The following is a 24,655-nucleotide window of genomic DNA, read 5'->3' as shown; positions in this document are numbered from 1 at the left end:
TCTGCTTTCAGCCAGAGGCTTGCAGAACTGCACTGTTCAAAGCTTTATGTAGGTTAGCATCTGCCTCTGGGTTTGCTCAAACTTTGCTCAGTGGGGCTCAAACTGGGTGTTTATAGACAACATTAGAGGAGTACAGATTTTAGGCTCTACCTTCTTGACATCGTGAGCATTGTCACAATAAATAACGCCCGTACGACCCGCTGTATCAGAAGACGCAGATTTCCAGAGTAGGCTACTGCTGGATTCCCTGACGTGGCCCCTGCTCAGGAAAACAATAGCTTTAGTGAGACAGGCAGTGTATAGAATCTTGGTGTCTGGTGTATGTCAGATAATCAGGGCTTCAGATATTGTATGTTCTTTAGCCTTGAATTTATTGGACCATACCATTCCTCGTTTCATTACTCCTGTGATTGTTTTATCTACTTTTATTTTGCTTCCTTTACACTTTTTGAAAGCAATGTTCCAGGAAGGGTTCAATACAAAAGATTTATTGATATCATATAAATAGCATCATGCACTTAAAATGGAGGTCTGAGGCGGCGTTTATACTACTGCATCTTGCTACGGTTACGCCTGCATTTACACTACTCCGGAGTTTTCGACACCAGAAACGCTGCAACCCCATTTTAGTTTGCAAACTTTCTGTGTAAACGGACGAAAACTGAGACTTTAGAATACACAGGCGTCGTTGCCCACATTTGCTTACTGATTGGGTCGCCTGTACCATTGTGTTTGCTTCCTGATTTTTTAAGCCCCTGTCACATGAGCCATTACATTAACTGAAGTCGCGCGACAATGACCAGCCACGCAAGGACCGTGTAAATAACAGGCTTGTTTTACTTCAAGCTGCGCTGCGTACACGGATCGACACGGCGACATAGCATCGCGAGAGAGAATCGAGAGTAGTATTATTTTAAATAGCTCATCCGCTCGTTGTCATCCGTCGATCGGCCAGCGTTGCGTTGAATGAAATCAAACAACCCTTATAACCTGGATTACCTCATCTAACATTAGAAATGTTCATCAAATGTACACCATCATCTTAATTTTGTACTGGCCGATCTGTGATTAGTAACCAACTGTCATCAACAACCAACTTTTGTATGCCCATACAACTGTTTACATTTGTTTGTGCATGCCCAGCGTGTCTGAATGGTCAAATGATGTGCTTTTCACTCAGTAGAGTTGTGTAAACGCAGATTTTTTTCTTAACTCATTCGCCGCCATCCTACGCCAGCGTTTTTTTACATTTTCACCCAACTTTAATGGCTCACATTAAATTTTCTGTAGAGAATATATGGACGAACAATATGTCAAATGAAAGAACAGAGTCTCAGCTTTTAAACAAAAGAAACCATATTCTTCTATCTTCATTTGTTCGTTTTCTAATGGTTTCCATAAAAATTCCATTATGAACCATGAGCTTTCATCCATTAAAACTGTTAAAAAATTCCTATTTGTAATGTGTTTCTAATGGTGTTATATTGGTACGTCCCACTAAAAGAATCTGTCACATACCAGTTGAGACCATTATAGTTTCTATTAAAACCAATACAATTCCCATTATAACGATTAAATCCATTACATTTTCTGTTGTGTTTTTATTTTTTAGCATAATATTTGCAAATATAGCAGAAAGTCATTGTTTAAAAGAATGATGCAGATAAAACGTAAACAAATGTATATCTGCCTACACTAGGCTGACACTTCAAAAAGTGAGACCTTGGAAGATTTTATGTAAATGCTTTAAAGTCACCATGAAACTGAAGTTGCGATTGACTTCTTTCCCGTATCGTGACTTAACAAGAGACAGGGGAACACAAGGGGGCAGACAGGGCCATGACAGTGACGTGTTCCCTTGACATGTATCCGAGTGGAACAGCTTCTGAAATTAGAAAAAATGTAGGGCGGGGCTTTATGTTGACATTCCCTTTTTGATTGGTTTGTTGTAAGTTGGAGGGCTAAAAATGCCTGGCCATTGGACAGTGAGTATAGTCCAACCTCTTTTTTGATGTTGACGTCATCTGGTAAAGAGTTGTTGTTTAGAGGACGAGAGGAGCATTACGTTTTTGATTAAAGATTACAAGTGCAAGTACATTTTGAAAATATAATGGTGTGCACAGGTGTAAAACAATTAGAATATTCCTGTTTGTTTGGATTGTGACTTTAACAACAACATAAAGGATAGACAAAAAAATGTCTTATTTCATTTGAATTCTACGTTATTTCTGCATTTTGTACTGAATCTGACATACTCGCTAGTCACTGTCACTGCTCTTGTTTTTCTCTGTTCCACTGTATTCTGCTTCTCGCTCAGCCCCCTCCTCATTTCTCTCTCTCTCTCTCTCTCTCTCTCTCTCTCCCCGTCTCTGTGAGAGTGAGGTCTGAATGATTTAGAGTTCTTCAGCGCTCACTTCTGTTTAAGACTCAGACCAGTGAAGGAGTGCAGCTGCGTTTATGAAAACACTTAGTTTTTTCGAGTAAGAGCTCTAAGGCTGTTTTGACGTTCATTTATTTATTTCTGTCGTCTAGCAGTTGTTTTCTTTCAATTTAACCGGAAAGGTTTTTCTTTACACATTACACATATTTGGGTAAGTGTTGTTCTTCATGCAATGTGCCTTTACTGTACTTCTGATGGTGTGAAGTGTATTTTAATCAGCGGGGGTTTTGTACATTTCTCTTTAAGCGTCAATGCTCATGTTCTTCTCTCTGATGCTGTGAGCATCAGCGGTTGACAGAGGAGCTGATGCTGTGTTTTGTGTTTGTTTGCAGCGAGGAGGTGAGCAGGCATGGTTTCACGGTCATCGTGGATATGCGAGGATCCAAATGGGACTCCATCAAACCCCTGCTGAAGATCCTTCAGGAATCCTTTCCTTCCTGCATCCACGTCGCGCTCATCATCAAACCAGACAACTTCTGGCAGAAGCAGAGGACGAACTTTGGCAGTTCCAAGTTTGAATTTGAAGTAAGGCGGGTTATGTGAATTAACAAGATGGCAGTTTATTAGATTTGTTTTGGGGACAATAAGTAAGATCAACAAGTCAACATTTTTTTGATTATGTTTTGGGAGGAAACGTACTTGGGATGTGTATGAGAAATACATATGGATTTTGTGTGAGTTTCCTTAAATAGAGTAGATAACCTGGTTGACATATGTTTTACTGGATCATTCCACGTTGCTGCTATGAAAGTGGAGCTGACAAATTTAGTTCTGACCTATTTCATCAAAGATCTGAGAGAAAGACACCCACAGTAGGGTCGTATTTAATCTTTAGCCTTAATCTCCCAACGGAGGTTTCTTAAATTAACTCATCCACCACATCTGAAGAGTAACATTGTTATTACACTGTCATAAAAACTTATCGAGGGCATAAAAATGAAAATGATTAAAAAATGCTTATTATCATTGAATCACATATACTCTTCCAAGCATTTAAAAGTCCCCAAGCATTCCTCTTACTATTGCTCATACCAACACATTTGAATAGAGATGAGATAGGGCATATTTCATCCAAAAAAGAAAATTCTCTCATCTTTTATTTACCATCTTTTAAATTTACCATTAAAATATTATATGGATTATATTTTTCTCCTATAGACTTTATTGATGCCTCTGATTGTGCATGTTGTGCTGTTACTTTACCAAAATAAAAGTTCATGACTGCCTGGAATTAAATCACAGTTGTTTAAAGTTTAGACCTGAGATTCATTATCATAGCGATAACTCCTTTTATTTGGGCAGCCATCTTGAAGACTTGTTCATAGAATTGTTTTGAAAACCTTAACAAGTAATGGATAAACCACCGCTAGCCGTGCATTAACCATTTAAATCGGACGTGTCGTCGCCAACACATTCTACCCAGCGGTATTTATTTTACCATAACTCTGCAAACATTTGTGCTCTCAAAAAAACTCGAAGTGCTCCTAAAAGTAGACAAACTGTGCTTTTTGAACATAAGGTATATTATAGTAATGTCTTGCGTTCTGTCAGCCAATAGCTGCTTTTTTCATGAAAAGTGGCAGGTGGCGAATATGATCAGTTACTGATCTGCTGTTTTCGTGGAGCGCTCTAATAAAATTAGGAAACAAAACATTTCAAAGAGGAGATACACAACAGAAGATGTGTATCTCAGATGATTTTTGACAACGACACGTGTGATGTGGGGCTGTGCTTGCAATTAGACAGGAACTGCTTCAGACACCACCACATTTGAGTGAATAGTGCAAAAATATACACCCGGAGAACTGGGGTAAAAAAGGCTCATGAATAAAATCTATTTACATGAGTGACACTAAAAATACTTTTATGCATGTACTATAGTTTATTTGTCAAGTCTGAAGTGCTAGATTCTTTCGTTCTTACGTTTTTGAGAATTTCTAAATAAAAATCTGTAAAACATAATTTTCCTTAAATTCTATTTAGAATCTCACAACACACAGTAATGGTCAGTAACCTCAATTTATTTAAAGACATTTGTTAAAAAAATATACCTTGCACATGATGATGGCACATTTTGTTAGAATTTGACAGTCAAAAATCTAAATGTGTGAAAACAAACTATTTTTGCTTCAGGTTCTAAAGGTTTAGAAGGTTTTAATGCACGGAGGCTTAGAACCACCCGACGCGAAGCTGTGGTTTATCGTACTTATACCATGGTCATTTGCCAGGCTGTTTATGATGTTTATAGTGTAATTTCTGACCAGAGAGGTTAATATGCCAGTTATTTTTGTCAGTTAATTTCAAATGTATTCAAACTTATTGAAACTAACCGTGCATTAAGACAAACCTTCCAGCCAATCAGAATGAAGTATTCAAACAGACCATGGTATAAGATTGAGTTTTGCATGGTCAAGCATTAATGTTTTAATTAGAAATATTTAGTGATATTTTAGGGCTAAGCACTGGTAAACAGATCGTATCTATGTAATTTAGAGTGCACAGTCTTAGTATTTTCAAGTGTCCACTGTTGTTTCTAATAATATGACCTGAGGTGCAATCCCTGGAATGTTTTTCTGGTTCCCTTTGAGTGAAGAGTTGAGTGTAACTGATCTGATAGGCTTTATTCATCACACAGACACCATTTAATTGCATTGTTGTTTTAAAAACCCATTTCAGCTTCTTAGAAACCTCCCACTGAGTCACAGACAGAAGCGATCTATTCAGAACCAAGAGCTGTCAAAATATTATCACAAGTCTCAGTAATCTTCTTCATTTGTTGTAAGGCTGCCACCAAATTAAACAACAATAAAGTTGTATATGCCCACACGTAACAGGGCATTTCTATTTTATATTGCGGAAATGCAAAAGGCCAAGATAATTTTTTTACATTTTTTATTGAACATTTGTCACATTTGTAACATTAAGAGATATCAGGATATGAAACGGATGTCAAAATATATTACAACAAATATCAAACATTATGCCATTGAAAGTAGCTGACAAGAACTGCTTATTAATGTGTATGATTTTTTTAATCAAAACCAGATAAATATTATAAAATGTAAAACTTGTTTAAATTATATGTTTCAAATTATTATACCTAAAATATTTTCAAGATAAGGTAACACACGCAGTTTCTGCCAATCTCATATTAAACTTGAGTACCTATCCAGTAGTATTGCATACTTCGTATCTTCGAAGAGTATTTAGTTTGATCACATTTTAAAAATACAGATACAGCTGTACAATTATTTTCAGAAAAAAATTAGCTGCTGGAGGCAGGTTGTGGGAGTGTTTTTTACATTATGCACATAAGCACCGATTGCCAAAAAAAACACAGATATATGACTTACAGTAGTTTGAATTACTGCTTGCAGTTCATGTCCGGCATATTTTAGTACCGGGGCTGAGCCATCTATCAGTTTCAAACAATCTCCAAATCCAGCGTTATACAGTTGTGTTCAAAATTATTCAACCCCCAATGCTGTAAATGGTTTTAGGGAATTTAGTGTACATTTGTAATTGTATTCAGAATGAAATCCTACAAGGACTTCTTAAAGAACCATATGCAACTAAAATGACATCAATTAGTTTTGTAATACAGTAGTAAATGTTTCTTTTGTGAATTCTTCATTGACATAATTATTCAACCCCTTAATTATTCAACCCCCCTACCACTCTGAAGAACAGATGTTCAATGAAGTGTTTTCAATCAGGTATTGAAAACACCTGTGGATATCAGGGAGCAGCAATAAAGCCTAATAAGCACCAATTAGGCAGCTTTAAAATGACTGTGATACTCAGCTCCTTCTAGACATTTACTGGTGTGGTTACAAACATGGTGAGGTCAAGAGAATGGTCCAGGAAGACAAGAGAACAGATGATTACTCTTCACAGGAAGGGCAATGGCTATAAGAAGATTGCAAAGATGTTAGACATACCAAGAGACACCATAGGAAGCATCATTCGCAAATTCAAGGCAAAGGGCACTGTTGAAACGCTACCTGGTCGTGGCAGAAAGAAGATGCTGACTTCGACTGCTGTGCGCTACCTGAAGCGTAGAGTGGAGAAAAGCCCCCGTGTGACTGCTGAGGAACTGAGAAAAGATTTGTCAGATGTGGGTACTGAAGTTTCTGCTCAGACAATACGGCGCACCCTGCGTAATGAAGGCCTCCATGCCAGAACTCCCCCTTGCTGTCCCCAAAGAATAAGAAGAGTCGACTGCAGTATGCCAAAAGTCATGTGGACAAACCACAGAAGTTTTGGGATAGTGTTCTGTGGACTGATGAAACAAAATTAGAACTGTTTGGGCCCATGGATCAACGCTATGTTTGGAGGAGGGCCTATGAAGAAAAGAACACCTTGCCTACTGTGAAGCATGGCGGGGGGTCAATCATGCTTTGGGGCTGTTTTGCTTCTGCAGGTACTGGGAAGCTTCAGCGTGTGCAAGGTACCATGAATTCTCTTCAGTACCAGGAGATATTGGATGACAATGTGATGCAGTCCGTCACAAACCTGAGGCTTGGAAGACGTTGGACCTTTCAACAGGACAATGATCCCAAGCATACCTCCAAGTCCACTAGAGCATGGTTGCAGATTAAAGGCTGGAACATTTTGAAGTGGCCATCGCAGTCACCAGACTTAAATCCGATTGAGAACCTCTGGTGGGACTTAAAGAAAGCAGTTGCAGTGCGCAAGCCTAAGAATGTGACTGAACTGGAGGCTTTTGCCCATGATGAATGTGCGAAGATACCCGTAGATCGCTGCAAGACACTTGTGTCAAGCTATGCTTCACGTTTAAAAGCTGTTATAACTGTAAAAGGATGTTGTAATAAGTACTAAGATTGAATGTCACTTGGGGGTTGAATAAAACTGATAATGATGTGAGCTCAGAAAAGACATTTGTGGTTATTTCATTATAAATGTTATGTTATATTTGTCTGACCTACACGTGCCTCTTTGATTTAATTGTAAGAAGGATGACTGAATGATCATAATCAATGTCAAACCGACCAAAACAATCAATTTCAGTGGGGGTTGAATAATTTTGAACACAACTGTATCTATATAATATAACATTCGTCATTGAAATGCCTTGAACAAACAAACACACTATAAATTCTCTCACTATTGCAAGAGTAATAAGCTGCAGCTGCAGGCAGACAGCGCAGCCGATTTTGACGCAGCACAGCCAATCTTGATTAACGGGTCTTAATATCGCTCTTAGAGCTGGGCGATGTGACAACGTTATCGTATATAGCCAATGTCTCACAAATATCCCGATGTCGATTCCTACAGACAGATACCAGATGATAATCGATAATAATGAAAAATATGTGTTATAACATTATCATGCAATGTAGGCTTTAGCTTGAACGTTCATGTTCATATGCCCATGGAGTCAGTAACAGTTACAGAATTTTCGAAACGCTGTTTTTTTCGGTCAGTTGAACGTGCTGCTGTTTTACCTCACGCTTGCAGGGCTGTACCGGCAACCTTTTTCTACTGCATAAAAGCTATGGTTTATCTACGCGCTTTACCTCATGAAAGAAGTCACTGCAACACTGGTTTGTGCACGTGGCGCGCCTGTTTGTTTGGCACTTGGCGAGTCCGGAATGAATTACCCCCCGGTCGGTATCATGACATCGGTACGCCGATCTTCTGCGCAAAGTTTCATGAAGTCAAACTCACATGATACTATCAGATTTTGCGATGATTTTAAAGTCTATTATCAATAATTTATTTTTAAACACATCACCCAGCACTAATCGCTGGTCGGTTGCCGTGGGCGTGCTTGTCGAGGAGCATTGCCCAATAAAAGGAATAGGATCCCTGTTGCAAAACAGGTCTAAATCTTATAAAAAAACTTTCCAAAAACAAGTGCTGGGGGAATGTATCAAGCACAGAAATACTACGTCATATCTCCAACAAATTTTTTAACAAGTTGACCATGATAAGCATGAGAAACCAGCACTTTTTACCAGTGTAAAGAAGGCAGAATGCATAAAATAGTCTGTTACCCGATCTTTAAACATTTTATATATATGTATGATAAATGTTTTATAGGTATTGTGTGCATTTTTGCACTGTTAGCTTAGCATAATGCTAATATCAAACTATAATATAGTACCTCGTTGCATTTTTCCCAGCACTTTTGGATAATGCTATCTGATTAACAACAGTTTATGAAGTTTACATGTTTGGTCTATCAAGATTGTCTTTACAAACCTTAAAAACAATTTTTACTTTTGAAGCCGAAATACAATCGGGCAAAAGTAAAAAGCTAACACGAGGCTTTACAGTTAACATTTAAATGCGCGATGGCGTCTGACGTCCACGACAAAGGAAGTTGTCGCATTTAGCAACTTGTTAGCAACCGCCGTTTTTAAGACACAATAAAGCTTAAAAACTCACGAGCTGGTTACAACTGGTGTGTTTTATGTCATTGATTAAAACACATTTTATTTGAGGCAATTTACCAAAAAACTATTCAAAACCTGTTGACTTTGGGGCGATGGAACCGGAAGTGCTAAAATGCTAACCCACTTCCAGGATTTACACACAAAAATACCTCATCTCTGCACTGCTCTATAAAATGAATTTTGGTTTGTCGAGTCTTCTCATGTTCATGTGTGGTGTGCTTGCTCTGAATCAGTAACTTATGTGGTTTCATTTACATTTATTAGACACTTTTATCTGAAGTTACTCAAAACAGTAAGGATAACAATAAAATGATTTGTTTCCACTTGGTTCTGCCTTATATTTAGTGTATGTAGGGAGCAGCTTACTAGGATTTGGAAGATTTTTCTCCTACAGTAAGTTAACCCAAGTTTCCTATTCTTATCTTTTTAGACAATCATGGTGTCCCTTGAGGGTTTGACCAAAGTGGTTGATCCCTCCCAGCTGACTCCAGATTTCGACGGAAGTCTGGACTACGACCACGAGGAGTGGATCGAGGTTCGAGTGGCATTCGAGGAGTTTACGGGCAATGCAGCTCGTGTCCTGGGCCGTTTGGAAGAACTCCAGGACATGGTATCCCAAAGAGACCTGCCGTCCGACCTGGACGGCTCTCGGCGGGCCATGGACGAGCACGCCTCGCTGAAGAAGAAGGTTACCAAAGCTCCGGTGGAGGAGCTGGACACGGAGGGCCAACGTCTCCTCCAGCGGATCCAGAGTGGGGATAAAGGCAGAGGAGATATCCAGGGTTTAGCTCCTAAAGTCCAGGCACTACTGGATAAACTCCACGTCACAAGACAAAATCTGCATCAGTCCTGGCACATGCGCAAGGTCAAACTGGATCAGTGCTTCCAACTAAGACTCTTCCAGCAGGACGCTGAAAAGGTTTGATCATTTACTATGAACAAAGGCAAAAAAATGGTAATGTATTTTCAGTTCACACTTTGTCATTCTCTTCTCTGCAGATGTTTGATTGGATCGTCCACAATAAAGGTCTGTTCCTTAACACGTACACAGAGATTGGAAGCAACCATCAGCACGTGCTTGAGCTGCAGACCCAGCACAACCACTTCGCAATGAACTGCATGGTAAGACTGTTTCCGCTGGTCCAGCACTAATGTGCATCCCGACCTGAGGCAAAATGACGTTACATCATTACAGTGATGTGTGTTTGCACACGTGACCCGACTTTATCTGATGTCATATAATAGTTCTGTCAATATAAGCCTGAAGGTCTGTAATGCCACAGTGGTCACAGAGTCACATTGAAACTAAATAGAACACATATATCGTCCCTGTGTGCATGTGTATGTGCAAGACCCTGGCAGCCTGTTTTCCCTCCCCCTACTTTCAAAGAGAATATTTACAAGAAAAGTGCTCTGCATTAAATCACGTTTTATGACATGGTCACATTCGCCATCTGCCCTTTCGTATTCAGATGTTAATGCTTATCTTGCAATAGAAATAGTCTCACAGTGGGTTTTCTTGCAGATCTAGGTTCAAGTGCTTTCAGATTTTGGAAACATCTGGAATCAAAGAGTCATTTGGTATAACAAGTAATCACAGCAAGATGATGTACAGCATTAGCTGCACAATTGCGAATATAATTTTTTTTTTGTGACAAAATGGTAGAGCGCCCCAGTGCTGATCCTAGTCCTTTATACTGCATTGGAGCCTTAAAGCCTTAAAATAAAATTGCATTCACATATATAATGTTAAATAACATTAAGATTTATTACCAGGGTAATTCCATGCAAATGTCAACCTTACCAATATGTATACACTGTACATATATATATATATTTTCACCACACTGATAGGTCAGATTTCAACATTTGGTGGTTTAAATACCCATGTAAGATTTATCTTAACATTTTTAAAGCATTATTTCTTAATATTCATGTAACTTAGCTACTTTCAGAATAGTCACATCCATAACGGTCTGTACTGGCACATGAAAATTAAAATAAAGTAACTAAATTGATATACTATAAAGAGTCATCCCTATCCATTTGTTGGGAAAAGATTGCTTCTGATTTGTACATTTCAATTCACAGAAATCCTACAAAGTATGTTGTCTCTCAAAAACATTTTTGTCACATACATAACAAATTCATTTTCCCCTCTTTTATAAAAGAAAACTTGTGCATAGACTGATATTTTTCTGATGTCTGGACTTTTTTTGCGATCCGTGATCACGTTATCCAGCTTACTTTTGAAGCCAGTTTTTTAAAGCAGCATCGGATTGGATCAATCTGATCCGGATAGGAACTTTTCAGGATCACCAAATCTGGATAACCAGTGCTGGATAACCAGTGCTCAAACAGGATAGGAAATCGCAATGTAGAACTATAGATATGTAAAGAGCAACAAGTAGAATAGCCAGTGTGGGGTCAATATAAGTTTATTTTTATTTGAAATGAAGACACACATTTAACAAAAACTAAAAACACGAAAAACCCCACCCCATCCTCTTCCAGCAGTCCGCTTATCTGAACACAAACAATTGAGCAATTGAGCGTTTAAATGGAGTTCTGAGAGTGGAAACACAGAAAGCAAGCATGCAACATAACTGTATTGTCCTGCACAACATCGCTACTAAGCGCAATGTCCCTCTCTCTGCTGACAATGATGCACCTGAGCCCCTTGGAGACCCTAACCAACCTCCTGCATTCTGCCAGAACGAGCAAACAGGACGTGCAACAAGGGACGAAATAGTTAGACACTATTTCTGATTTGGATTTGTTTTGGATTTCAAAAATCAGTGATTGCCATTCTTTGCATTTTTTTGGTTATTCTGTAATCATTGCATGCATCACTAATACATATTCTAAAAACAAAAATATTTTCGATTGTGATGAATATATATATCAATTAGTGACAGAATAAAATGTATTGTTTTTGGTCAATTTTGACAGCTGTTTGGAGGATTATTTTATGAGGCCAAACTCTTTAACTCTTTCTACTTTGCTGTAGGCCTATACTGAAAGGCTGAATACGTTAAAGCCTACCCAATCACTGTAGCCTGACGGATGAACAAATAAAATTAAAACCTTATGAATAAATACGATATCTTGTAAGATACTGCATGATCCAAATATAGTATTATTTTATACATTTTTAAAGTTTTCATAACATTTTGGGCATTGATTCCACGCTGAATCCACCCTTCTGATGGGATCAGTTTAATCCAGATTTTTTTGGATCAAAGTGATCCAAATCCTACAAAAAATTTCTGAAAAACACAAACTAAAGGTTTGATCCGGATCAAAACCAAGATTGTATTACGTGATCTCATCCGATTATGTAAGCCGTTTTTTCTTCTGAAAAACACATTTTCAAGATTTGATCCAATCCGTTATCCAAAATCCTAGTGGATTACTTTTGAAAAACCGGGCCCAGGAGTTTAGGATAATATAAACAGATAATTTAATTTACTGTAATAATTACATTCTCTGAGAATTTATATTATAAGTTTTGTTTGCATATGTCACATCCCTAATGCTAGAATAGCTCAACAGCATGAAAGATTATTGCCTTTTTCACAACAGTGCATTCCGCTTCTTAAACAATTTTACAAATAAAAAAAAAATTATTGAACATTTTTATAGTTTGTTATCAGGGCTCTTTGTTGCTTTCTTTCTGGTCTGTTTTGTTTGGCTGTTCATGTTAAAATCACATGTCCTGTTTGAGCTGTGAGAACGGTCCACCCCATGTCACGCCGCTATATCTGTGCACAACTTAACGGATTGAATGCTGTGTCAACTGTTTGCTTTGTGTTAGCGTGGCTCTACATCCACCTCCCTGGAAGTATTATGAGCCTTACTTCCTGTCTGACCTGGGGCATGAATGGATGTCACTGTGGTTTAACTTATAGTGTCCGTCAGAGATGCAGAATTTCTTGGTGTACTTCCAAGAATATCACAAGTCGGTTTGGGAATTTCAGCGTACAGAATACACTTAATGGCAGTTTCCTGCGTTACATTTCTGTAATGCTACATTTTGTAGGTCCGTTTTCTGATAATATGATCACCTACAAGCTTTTGTTTTTTAATAAACATTAATGCTTTGTTGATAGCACGCCCCCTAGAGGATTTAAGAGTCCCTACGGTTAGATGGCCTGCTGGTGGTGTGGCATTTGACTGATATATTATTGACAGTAGGTGTTTTATGGAGATGTCCATAGTGTGGCGTCCCAAGGGCAATAGACATGCTCAAGAACTGCGTGTCATTGGTTTGCAGGGTTAACTTCACCTGAGCGGAACGTTACTCTTGTCATGAAATGAACACCGCATCCAGTCTTTTCAAAATAACACAACATATGAAAAACCTCCTCGTGCTACTGTACACATGGTTGGATAAACTCTCATCATGGTGGTGTATTGATCAGTCTCAGAGAAATCCATAGGGAGATATAATGTTCCCTTCACTACTAGTCTCATTATAGTGTTTACTAGAGTTATCAGCTCTTGAACGATAACATAAATGTAATGATAATTACATCTCTCTTATGGCAAAGAATAACAGAAGATGATACATATGAATGATGAACAAACAAGGATTTGGGGGAGAACTATTAATTTAAGTCTTGGCTTATTTATATGTTTTGTAAACAGACTAGTACATTCACTGTCTTTGCATGACTGTCTTTGTTTAGGAGTCAGGTATAGGGTTGTGTCAGGGATCTTCTCATGAGTGGAAGGCTTTTGTTCTGTGGTATGTTATGGCTGTACTCAGGTGTTGTAATGTGATCCATGGATAGATGGGTTGAGCTATTTTTTAGTCTTCAGTCATTCTGTATATTTTCTTTATTTCTATTTAAGGAGCCAGATAATAGCTTTAGGTGTAATTTGCATTGTCACAACCATACACTTTCAAAATACAGTTTCTTTGCTCAGGTAAATTACCAGTGAAATACAAAAACACACCGAAAGTTGTCACACTGCTACTTTAAGAGATAAGTATCCAAAATGAATAGAAGTTTAACCTGCGGTTTGTGGTGAGATGGTAATTAAAAGGTGTAATTTCTCTGCCATGCACATTTTTTAAACTGTTTTCCAAAAACCAACTATTGTAACTTATACCAAATGATTTTCTATGACCTCCATATAAGTAAAAGTAGCAAAGCAACATTCTGCAAATAAACCACATGCAGGCTTCTGTCATTACAATAGTAGCCATTATGTTTAGCAATGTTTAGCCAGCAGTTACTTTTAAGCTGCTTTAGATTTCCATGAAAATGAGACACCAGAAGCTTTTAATTGTTTCCATGATGTGATCCACAAAGCCTTTGATATATAACAGAGGGGCTTGCGTCTACTGGTGCATGTCTATCTCCTCCGAGCAGCTCTGAAACCAAGCTTGAGGTAATGATAAACAGAGTTAGTAATCCGGTCTTCCATTCTAAACTCATCTGGGAGAAAAGCATTTAATTTGACTTGTGAATTAAATTGATACAGGTGTAGGAAGCACTGGCTTATCTATACAGGCAGGACTAATTAGAATTGGTAATCTTTAAATTACATTATTCCTGTGTATGTTCATGATAAAGACATTTTGCCCAATACTAATAAATATTGGTGGTGTTATCGCATAGAAATCACATAAAATATTGTATGGCGGATACCAATATTAAAAAAGCAATGTGGACGATTTACCGATATGAGGCCGGTATAACACAAATGCAGTTACATTAAATGAGAGACATAAAGAACAAGTATTTTGTATTATGTGGATAGTTAGAAGCAGACTCGAAACCATGAAAAGGTACAAACGTTACATCTCGGGAAGCTGAATACGACTAAATATCGGTAATAGTACTTACCATACAATCCACCTCATATAGGCCATTATTCTGTGGACATTTTAATTAGTATTTGAATTACACTTGAATGCTGGGTTTACATCTGAGTGGCCCTTTCCTAGTGTGCAACATAGCAACCGAACGGAAAACAAAATTATCGGCCTTTTGTAAAAGCTTATCAGCCAGTGCCGATTCCATAAACATAAGCTATTGTAATATGTGGGACTAACACGCTGTTACTATTGGTTATTCTCGGGTTTAGGGATTCAAACAAAGATGGAACCTAAGGTCATGTTCACACTTGACATCTTTTTTGAAGCTGCTTGCGTCTGTTTTACATTGTAATCCTATGGAGTAAACTGTGTTTTCAAAGTAGGTTCTGAGTGCCTTTTTAAATGCCAGCTTCTTTTTCTGCAGCTCAGAGCGTCTTTTGAGGTTGAAGAACATTGTATGAAAAAAGACGCCCTACGTCAAACACCTTTTTCACAGCTATCCAATGACAGAGACCTGTCGTTTCCAAAACAACATGCCAGTAATGTGATTGGTCGAGAAGGCTTAAACTAAAAAAAAAACTCAATATTAAATGCCGGCTGAAAGCCCTTTGGAGCCTAGTTTTGTACAAATGTAAGTTTCATTTTCACTATCAATTACTTCTTATTGCATTTCTAGGGAGAAACAAGTATTATAGTTTTTAAATATGTGATTGGTTATTGCGGAGACGCTCTCAGTTTATAATTCAAATAGAATTCCTTTACACTGCCTATGAAGCCTGTCTCTCTAAGCTGCCTTCGTGCAAAAATTATATCTTTGAACACTGCTATTTGTAACCTCAACGCTGCAAGTGTTTTTCTTACATAAAAAAGGGCCCATGTCAACTTTTTCCTGTCAAAAAAGAAGTCAAGTGTGAACACAGCCTAACTTCATCTCACACTTTCTGTTAAGAGTTATAACTCAAACCTCATCCCTGAGATCACTATGAATTTTGTAGTAAGTGACACAAGCCTAAATCTCATAATTTACTCACCCTTATGCCATCCCAAAAGTTTTTGACTGACTTAGTTGATAATGAGTTAATAATTTTGTATTTTAAGAAATCTTGTTCGTTATGCCCTGAATTACATGAAATGTCACAAAACATGTAAAATTAAGATCTGATGTTATCTTTGTTTTTCCATAATTGGGTTTGGTGCTGATGTATTTGTTTTGAATTCAGTTTTACAAAACAAACTCAAATATTAGTCGCTTTACAACATCGATTTCTTTTGTGATACATGTATGTAGTTTTTATGTACATAAAGTGAAAGATATTTTTATAACAAAGCATCTGGGATGTTATGATGGAGTTAATAAGAGAAAGTCAGGCCCTCCATATATACAGTATTGCTGGATTTTTTATCTGGTAGTGTTCGACTGAATTCAATGGTCTGTGTGTGTATTTCGATATTCCACTGTGTAATTGTGCCGCAGGTTTTCACGTGCACGGGCATGACTGAAGCAGTGCATTGTTGCGCGCAGGCCGATAAACCCCCATCAGGTTTTCATCTGACAGCTCTCTGTGTATTGATCCTGAAGCCTTTTAAATGCCTCTGGGCTGTGTAATTACCCCCATGTGAGGAAACGGCGTGGTAACCCGAGCTCTCCTGCACTAGACTTGACTTCTCCCCAAAGAACACACATCATATACCCACTCCCATTACATCAGTGAGAGCACTCTCTATTCATGAAGTCTGTCAGTGTGGAAGGTCTGATCATGGTTACAGGAGGAGCAGAAACTAAACTGATCCGGGAACAGAACACTTTTACTAAAAGACGACATGAAACGTGAGCCGCAAGACATTTCAGTCTCGGGATTATGATGTATTTCAATGTGAAGCCTGTAAATAATGTAGGCTGGGATTTTATCTGTCGGGATGTGATTGTAAAGTGAAAAGTTAGGTTATGATGTTATCGATTATTCAGCAGAAAGTCAATTCAATAGTGGAGGAGGTTTTCTCATTTTGAATAAAAATATGAAAACCATTTTACTTTATAATAACATGCTGCACAGTAAAACTGGTGTAATTCATTAAGTAAATATGGTCAATTTTATGTCATGTTTTTGCGCGCAAGTTCGTCATATTAAATGTAGATACGTGGCAGGCGCGTGCAAATAGGGAGCGACACATATGTGGCACTGCATCGAGATGGAAATAGTTCAACTTTTCGGAGTGATGCGCGATAATATCTCTCTCTCTCTCTCTCTCTCTCAAGATTTAAGATTCAAATAAGCTTTTTTGGCATGATAAACTAATTTTTACATTGCCGAAGCACAGAAATATTAAATTAAAACATGCACAAATACTGATTAAGGTAAAAGTATATAGGTATCTATATACCCGTATACTGTACATCTCAATATAAACAGAAAAAGAGCAAAGTATCAGGATCCTTTCATAGTGTCAGTTTGTGTATGTTATGCCAGTGTTTTGATTTGTTGTGTTGTGCTGGTTGTTCTTTTGTCGTGGCAGGACTTGACATATCTTACAGCTAGGTTTGAGCTTTTTGAGTTTTCTCCCAGTATGTATGAAATCTTGTCCTTTGTTGAAGTCTTTGTGGACGTTTGTAAACTGGGGAAGAATGTTTCTCTGATGTGTGTATAGTATTGACATGAGATTAGAAAAGTAGAGGTCTGTTTCGACGTATGCAGTGTTGACACAGTCGCTCTTCTCTGGGTGTCCATGTCTGTCTGTGTTTGCCCGTATCTACCGTGAGCTTGTGATCACTGAGTCCTAACACGGTCAAGACTTTTCTTAATTTAGGGTCTGATTCGGTTGTGAGGTATTCTACCAGTTTATATTCTCTGTTTAATGACAGATTCCAATTGACTTTGCTGAGCTGTTGCTTCTGTCCAGTGTTTGAGATATTTCTCTTTTTATGTTTGTATCGTTTGGTTTGGTCTGGCTGGGGTTTTGGGTTGGCTTGGGCTTGTTTTGGGTTGTAGAGTTAGTTCTGAGATCAGTTGGATGAATGGGCTTCTCTCTGAGTCAGCTCTTAAAGGCTTAAGGCTTTGTGATGGAGTGTCTCTGTATGGCTAAGGTGAGTGTAGAATTTTATATCTCTTTTTGTATTTTAATTATTGAAGGATATAGTCCTAATTCTGCTCTGCAGGAGTTTTTCGCTGTACCTGTAGAATGTTTTTACACTTTTCTGTCTCTTTTGGGTGTTTCACCCATTTGGTGAACTCTTGGTGGGTGAGAGGGCCCGAAACCTCACATCCATACAGCGCGATTGGTTCTATCATATATTGGATTATTTTCAGTGAGATTACAGTTGGGATGTCAATTTCTGCATTCTTTTTGATAGTTAAAAAAGATCTTTGTGGCCTTTCTTTCAGGTCATTCACAGCCTTGTTTAAGTTTCTAGTGTTACTAATGTTTATACCAAGAAATGTGTAGTTCTCTCTCTCTCTCTCTCTCTCTCTCTCTCACACACACACACACACAAAGTGACACACACATTTCTATAGCTGCGGTGAGGCTGTAGACATGTGTGCGTCTGTGGTCAGAAGAGATCTGCTCCTCCCTGCTGTGATTGAACTGCTGTTTATACTGCTTCTGCTCTGATCCGTCACAGCCACACATAGTTTTTATTTTAATAGATAATATGAACTGCTTTTAAACATTTTACATGAATATTATGAATTGGTAGTAAGCAGCCATTTGTCTTGGGAACTTCTCTTCAGGAAGTGATGCAAGTGTTTATCTCTTGCAGAATGTGTATGTGAACATCAGCCGGATCATGTCGGTGGGGAACAGGCTTCTGGAGGGGGGTCATTATGCGACGCAGCAGATCCAGCAGATCTCCGGTCAACTGGAGCAGGAGTGGAAAGCGTTTGCCGCTGCTCTCGACGAGAGGAGTGCGCTGCTGGAAATGTCTGCTAACTTCCACCAGAAAACAGACCAGGTGAGATTTCAAACACCTCCGAAACATAATTCTGAAGCTGTTGTCTCTCTTGTGCCTTCAAACTAACTGAATACTTCCAAAACACTCCAACACCCCCTCAGTCCGGTACGTCCTGTCTGCCATTGTTCATCAAACAGTCTCCCAACCCAATCATGCTATAGGTTAAGCCAGAAGCAGACATGTCTTAATATTCAGATAAGGCTTTGTATTGACTGTGTATTAAATCTGTGATACTAAAGATGTATTACTGTAAATATTGCTGTATAATCAGTTTATGCAGATTTTTGCTGGAAAATAATAAAATCTTTATTTTTCTCTTTGAACAGTTATTACATTCTGTCAGTATTATTAAAAGGCTGTTACTCTATGCGTTCTGTATTTCTCCTCTGGTGAGAGATGGTACAAATAGAGGATCTGTTTTTGTGGTCCTCCTCATACAAATTATAATGTATTTATTCTTTCTCGTATAAGTAAGTCACTTTTCTAATACGCTCAGCAATTGGCGGCAAGAGCTACGGTAGAGTAACTGCTGAGAACAAAATTTACTTCAGCTGAAGGTCTATGTCAGTTTTTACAGAGTTATTTAAACTCACATTGAATACCAATATTTCTCATTATAAATGTAGGTTTGCAGTCATTCAGATTGCTATATTGGGTCCTGCACATGCTTTCTATATGTGATAGTCTAATATTATAACTATTAACAGACCAATATTGTAGATTCCTCATGGATATTTAGGTATTTGAGATTTATTTTATAGCGATAATTGTGCCGACTTAGGCATCAACTGAAGTGAATTGCATGAGATTAATTTATCATGCATATTTTAGTGGGGTTCAAAAAATGATTGTGTGAAGATAACAAAATGTATCAATTTGTATATCTTTTTTGCTTTGCTTTCATCATTAAATTATATAAATGGATTTCCAGTTAACATTATTTTTCAAAATATTTTCTTTTGTGTTTTGCGGAAGAAAGAAAGTCAAGAGGGTGAGTAAATGATGACAGAATTTTCATTTTTGTGGGAACTATCACTTTAAGGAATTCACATTCCCAAAAGAAACGCTTAAAGTTTAAAGTTAGGATAACCCAACGTTTGTACAGAGTCACAAGGTTAGATGTTTTATACATTTACCATGGCAAGACAAAGTATGTGATCTTTCATGTCTTTATTGAACCCACTCATTCAACATTAAAAATGGCAGTGGAAAAAGTAAGTGAACCCTTAGAATTAAAAACTGGTTGACCTTAGGCAACAATTACCTCAACCAGGCGCTTCCTGTAGCTGTGGATCAGACCTGCACATCGTTGAGGAGGAATTTTAGCCCATTCCTGGCAGAATTGTCATATTCTTTGGAAGTGTCATGTGTATGGCCCTATTTAAGTCAATCTATTGCGTTGAGGTCTAGGCTCAGACTTGGCCACTACAAAAGGCGGATTTTGTTTTTTTCTGAAGCCATTCTGTTGTGGACTTGCCCCTGTGTTTTGGGTCGTTGTCCTTTGCATCACCCACATTCTACACAGTTTCAGCTGACTTACAGACATTCTCACATTATCCTGAAGAATTGTCTAATATACTTCGGAATTCGTCTTCCCCTCAATGATTCCAAGCTGGCCAGGCCCTGATGCAACAAAGCAGGCCCAAATCATGACGTTTCCTCCACCATACTTTACAGTTGGGATGATGTTTTCATGATGATATGCCGTGGCCTTTCTACGCCAGATGTAGTGCTGTGTGTTTTTTCCCAATAGTTCAATCTTAGTTTCATCAGTCCACAAAACATTTTGCCAATACCTCTGTGGAGGGTCAATGTGCTCTTTTGCAGACTTCAGGCGTGCAGAAATGTTCTTTTTAGTAAGGAGTGGCTTCTTTCGTGGTGTCCTGCCGTGGATACCCTGCTTGTTCAGTGTTTTACATATTGTAGACTCATGGACAGAGATGTTAGCAAGTTCCAATGATGGCTTCAAATCTTTGGCTGTCATTCAGGGTTGTTTCTTTACCTCATTGATGAGTCTTCGTTGTGTTCTTGATCTCATTTTGACTGGGCGGCCACATCTTGGTAGAGTAGCAACAGTCCCAAAGTGTCTCCATTTGTAGATTGTTTGCCTAACTGTAGACTGGTGACTTTCTAGAGTCTTTGAAATAACTTTGTAACCCATGCCTGCTTAATGTATCTCAACATTGCTTGATCTTAGCTCCTCTGAAATCTCTTTTTGGCGAGGCTTGGCTCTCATAAGCGTGTCCTTCTTGTGCAGAGCAAACTCCAAAAGTTTGAAGGGCTTTATCCGTCAAAGTAGCTGTAGTCCACACCTCCAAACGTATTATCTTAACGAGACTCCAGGTGTGCTTAAACCTGACTCCAATTAGCTTTTTTTTGAGGTCATTAACTCAAGGGTTCACATACTTTTTCCACGAGCACTATGAGGTTTTTTGGTTGTTCTCAATAAAGACATGAAAGATCAAAAAATGTTCTGTTAGTATTTTTAGACACATTATGTTTGTCTATTCCCTTGACATAGATGAAGATCAGATCACATTTTATGACAAGTTTGTTCAGAAAACCATGAAATTCCAAAAGGTTCACATACCTTATCTTGCAACTGTATTCTGTTGTTTCAAATATGACATGTGTAGTGTTGTCAAAAATCGCTATTTTGACTTTCCAAAGAAAAGTAATGTAGATTTTTCATAATAATATAACAAAGATCTGGTCACCACCTTACTTGACCAATATTTACTCTTCATTTTTGGAAATCTTAAAGAGGCCTTTTCACATTTACTCTGGGTCACAAATGCTTTCTACATTTATTCGGAGAGGGTTACATATACAGTAAATATTGTTATACATATTAATAAGTATTATAAGAAAACATTAGCCTGTTTGTTTATGTTAGAATTAAGCTTAGAAATTCTAAAACTCATGCAGCTTGTGGTTGAAGCTAGTGATTGATGCTCCAACATGTGTCATGTTGGGCATCTGGTGACTCGAGTTCGAGTCCCGGCTCAAAGTCCTTTCCCTACCCCACCCCTTCTCTCTCCCGCTTCGCTTTCTTTCCTCTCTCGCACTGTTAAAATAATAGCAAAAAGATAATAAAAAAAAAAATGTCATGCAGCTTGTCGAGAAGGGGTGTGTAGCTTATTGCAAATACCTACATTTCTAGGAGGTCTTAGATTAGATTTTGACTGTTGTGTCATTATGGTTTAGTTATGGTTTGTCTGATTTACCAGTACATGAGCAACATGGAATCGTGGTGTAAGGCATGCGGAGAGGGAGACCTTCCTTCTGAGCTGCAGGACCTTGAGGACACCATCCATCACCACCAGGGTCTCTATGAACACATCAATGCTGCCTATTCTGAGGTATGTCCCTCCTGTCCCCTTTACATAGAAAACCACACGTGTGTGCTTGCCCACATGTCGGCTATCTCATCAGGACATGAGACTCATTTTTACATGAAGTTGCATTATCTTCACGCCTTAACGTGAGTCACTTGTATTTCTCCAGGTGAGTCAGGATGGCAAAGCACTGCTAGATAAGCTGCAGCGCCCTTTGACCCCAGGCAGCGCCGATTCGCTGACGGCCTCGACTAACTACTCCAAGGCGGTACACCACGTTCTGGACATCATTCATGAGGTTCTGCATCATCAGAGGCAGCTGGAAAACATCTGGCAACACCGCAAACTCCGCCTTCACCAACGCCTGCAGCTCTGCGTCTTCCAGCAGGACGTCCAGCAGGTCAGACATCCATTACTTAACTGTACTTAATACACCTGCTGTTGTTCATATGTAAACTATGTAGGTGTTTTTGTGTACAGTGAGAGATTTCAGTTTTTATGGGCTGTCGGAGAATTGATGGAGGGAGCTCAATGAAGCAGATATTTCAGTTTCAACCTGAATTTATTCTATGAAGAGGAAGCGCAGTTTAACATCTGCTGTTAACATATACAGTCTCATGGTTGAATACTGATGAAAGCAAAACTCTGACTTCGAATGCTGTTTTTTGTACAAAATTAAATCAGCATGGCAATCAACATTCACTTCCTAATGAGTTACACAATAGATGTAAATAATTTTAACTTTTTTAAATTCATTATTTCTCTACCACTTAATCTTCTCACCTTTCAATCTATTCCCTCCAGCCATGGGTTTGTATGGATCTTTTTCAATCCAATTCCTATGGGATAAAATCAAGGCCCGTCATACTTTTTCTATCATTGTATATCCTGTTCAGTCATGTTTTTAAGTGATTTTAACACGTTTCGTTTTTTTTTAAGTATTCTCTGTTACATAATCCCAGGGTTATTATAGTATTGATTTTAGTTTTATTAATAATTTAAATAAGCTTTTATTTTTAGATTTTCGTGTATTCATTTTTGTTAAAGTTTTAGCAATTTTGGTAAATGCTTTTGTCATGCATAATTTTTTTTGTCATTTTTAGTTAGTTTCATTTTAGTTTTTGTTTATTATTATAATTTTCTACAGTTTTTTTTTCAAATATTTTTCAACATACATTTTTTCCTTGAGTTAAGTTTGTCCAATCATATTTAGGTCAATTTTTTTAACTTTTTCAAAGTTTTAATTTTAGTCAAATAAAATAACTACGCATCATGTGTGGGGCAATCCTTTACCCATGGTAAAATCGATGTAATCCCTGCAAAGCATGGTGTCTAGAGACTTATTGCGTCATCTCATGTGTATTCTTATCAAAAAGGTCCTTAAAGTGAAAGTTCTGTCATAATTTACTGACCCTCTTGTCATTTCAAACATGCACGACTGTATTTCTTCCGCAAAACATATATATCTCATATTTCTCCCCCTCTTGTCATTTCAAACCTGTGTGACTTTCTTTCTTTCGCAGAACACTAAAAAAGATGTTTTGAAGAATGTTGGTAACCGGACAGCTTTATTTACATTTATTGTATGAACACAAAAGCAATGCAAGTCAATGGGTGCCTTCGCTGTTTGGTTACCAACATTCTTCAAAATATCTTTTTTAGTGTTCTGCGAAAGAAAGAAAGTCACACAGGTTTGAAATGACAAGAGGGGGAGAAATATGAGATATATAACTATCACTTTAATGTGGTTTAATGTTACAAAAAACAGATACATTGAAACTATGATTTGCAAATTACATTGTAAAACAAACCCCAAGTCTCGGCTCATAAATGAGGTGTATCTGGTTTAAAATCTCTTTTTCTCATTCTGTGAATATCTTCAGTGAAATATGGCGCAGTCAGAATGCCTGTGAGGGGTTGTTATGTTGAATATAAAGTGAGTCCCTATCTGTTTAAAATATGATTTGACTGCTCGGTTGAGAACAGGATATAAATTTGACAGTGACAATTTAGGCAACGCTGCATTAAATCTTTATATTTTGCCACTTCAGAGACTTCTTCAAATGAGAAATGTTCTCCATTTTAACAAATAGAGCCCCCTCTCTTTCACACTCTGTCCCACACTGTTGCCATGATTTTTTTTATCCGGGTCTTCTCTCTCAGGTTCGGAATCAGTTGTCATGGTAACCGTGTTCGGCAGCCTTATGTTGAGGGTTTGCCCCATAAAATGATGCAGGCATAGGGGACCTCTGAAGCTTCCAGACATCAGACACTAGAGACCCGTGATTTGGAGACTCAACATCTGCACGACAAATGATTTACTTTAAATTACACACACGTGCACGTGTCATGACAGATGCCACCACACACACGGTCCCGAATGTTCCTGCGTGTGGCACGTTCAGCCAGATCAAAGGTGTCATAATGAAATATGCATGAGGAGAGATCTCAATGTGTTTATTGCTCTCTGCTGTGGCGTCTTAAAAAGGAAGCTAGGAAGCTTTTCATACACAGATATGAGCCGTCTGACTTCATAGGGGTAAAATCCGAGTTTGAAAGCACCGACAAACAATTTATACTAACTTAAATGTTTTTTTTGTAACATGTCTGCATTGTAATTTATAAAATATTGGTTAAATTTAATGTATGCATTTAGATCCTAATGCAAGTCTGCAA

The 24,655-nt window shown here is 38.1% G+C and overlaps 1 protein-coding gene across 1 annotated transcript in view; it reads left to right on the top strand.

Moving 5' to 3' along the window:
• The window catches only part of triob (trio Rho guanine nucleotide exchange factor b), a 123,057-nt gene that overhangs the window by 44,793 nt on the left and 53,609 nt on the right, over positions 1-24,655 (top strand). The window contains 6 exon segments of the mRNA XM_056761646.1: positions 2,773-2,965; positions 9,293-9,781; positions 9,862-9,984; positions 18,450-18,641; positions 21,872-22,003; positions 22,149-22,379. Of these exon segments, the coding sequence (XP_056617624.1) occupies positions 2,773-2,965; positions 9,293-9,781; positions 9,862-9,984; positions 18,450-18,641; positions 21,872-22,003; positions 22,149-22,379 (1,360 nt within the window).

This window comes from Triplophysa dalaica, chromosome 12, assembly GCF_015846415.1.
Source record: "Triplophysa dalaica isolate WHDGS20190420 chromosome 12, ASM1584641v1, whole genome shotgun sequence".
NCBI classification, from domain to species: domain Eukaryota; kingdom Metazoa; phylum Chordata; class Actinopteri; order Cypriniformes; family Nemacheilidae; genus Triplophysa; species Triplophysa dalaica.
Note: the sequence above shows the minus strand (reverse complement) of the source record. Positions and strands in the feature narration are given on the sequence as shown.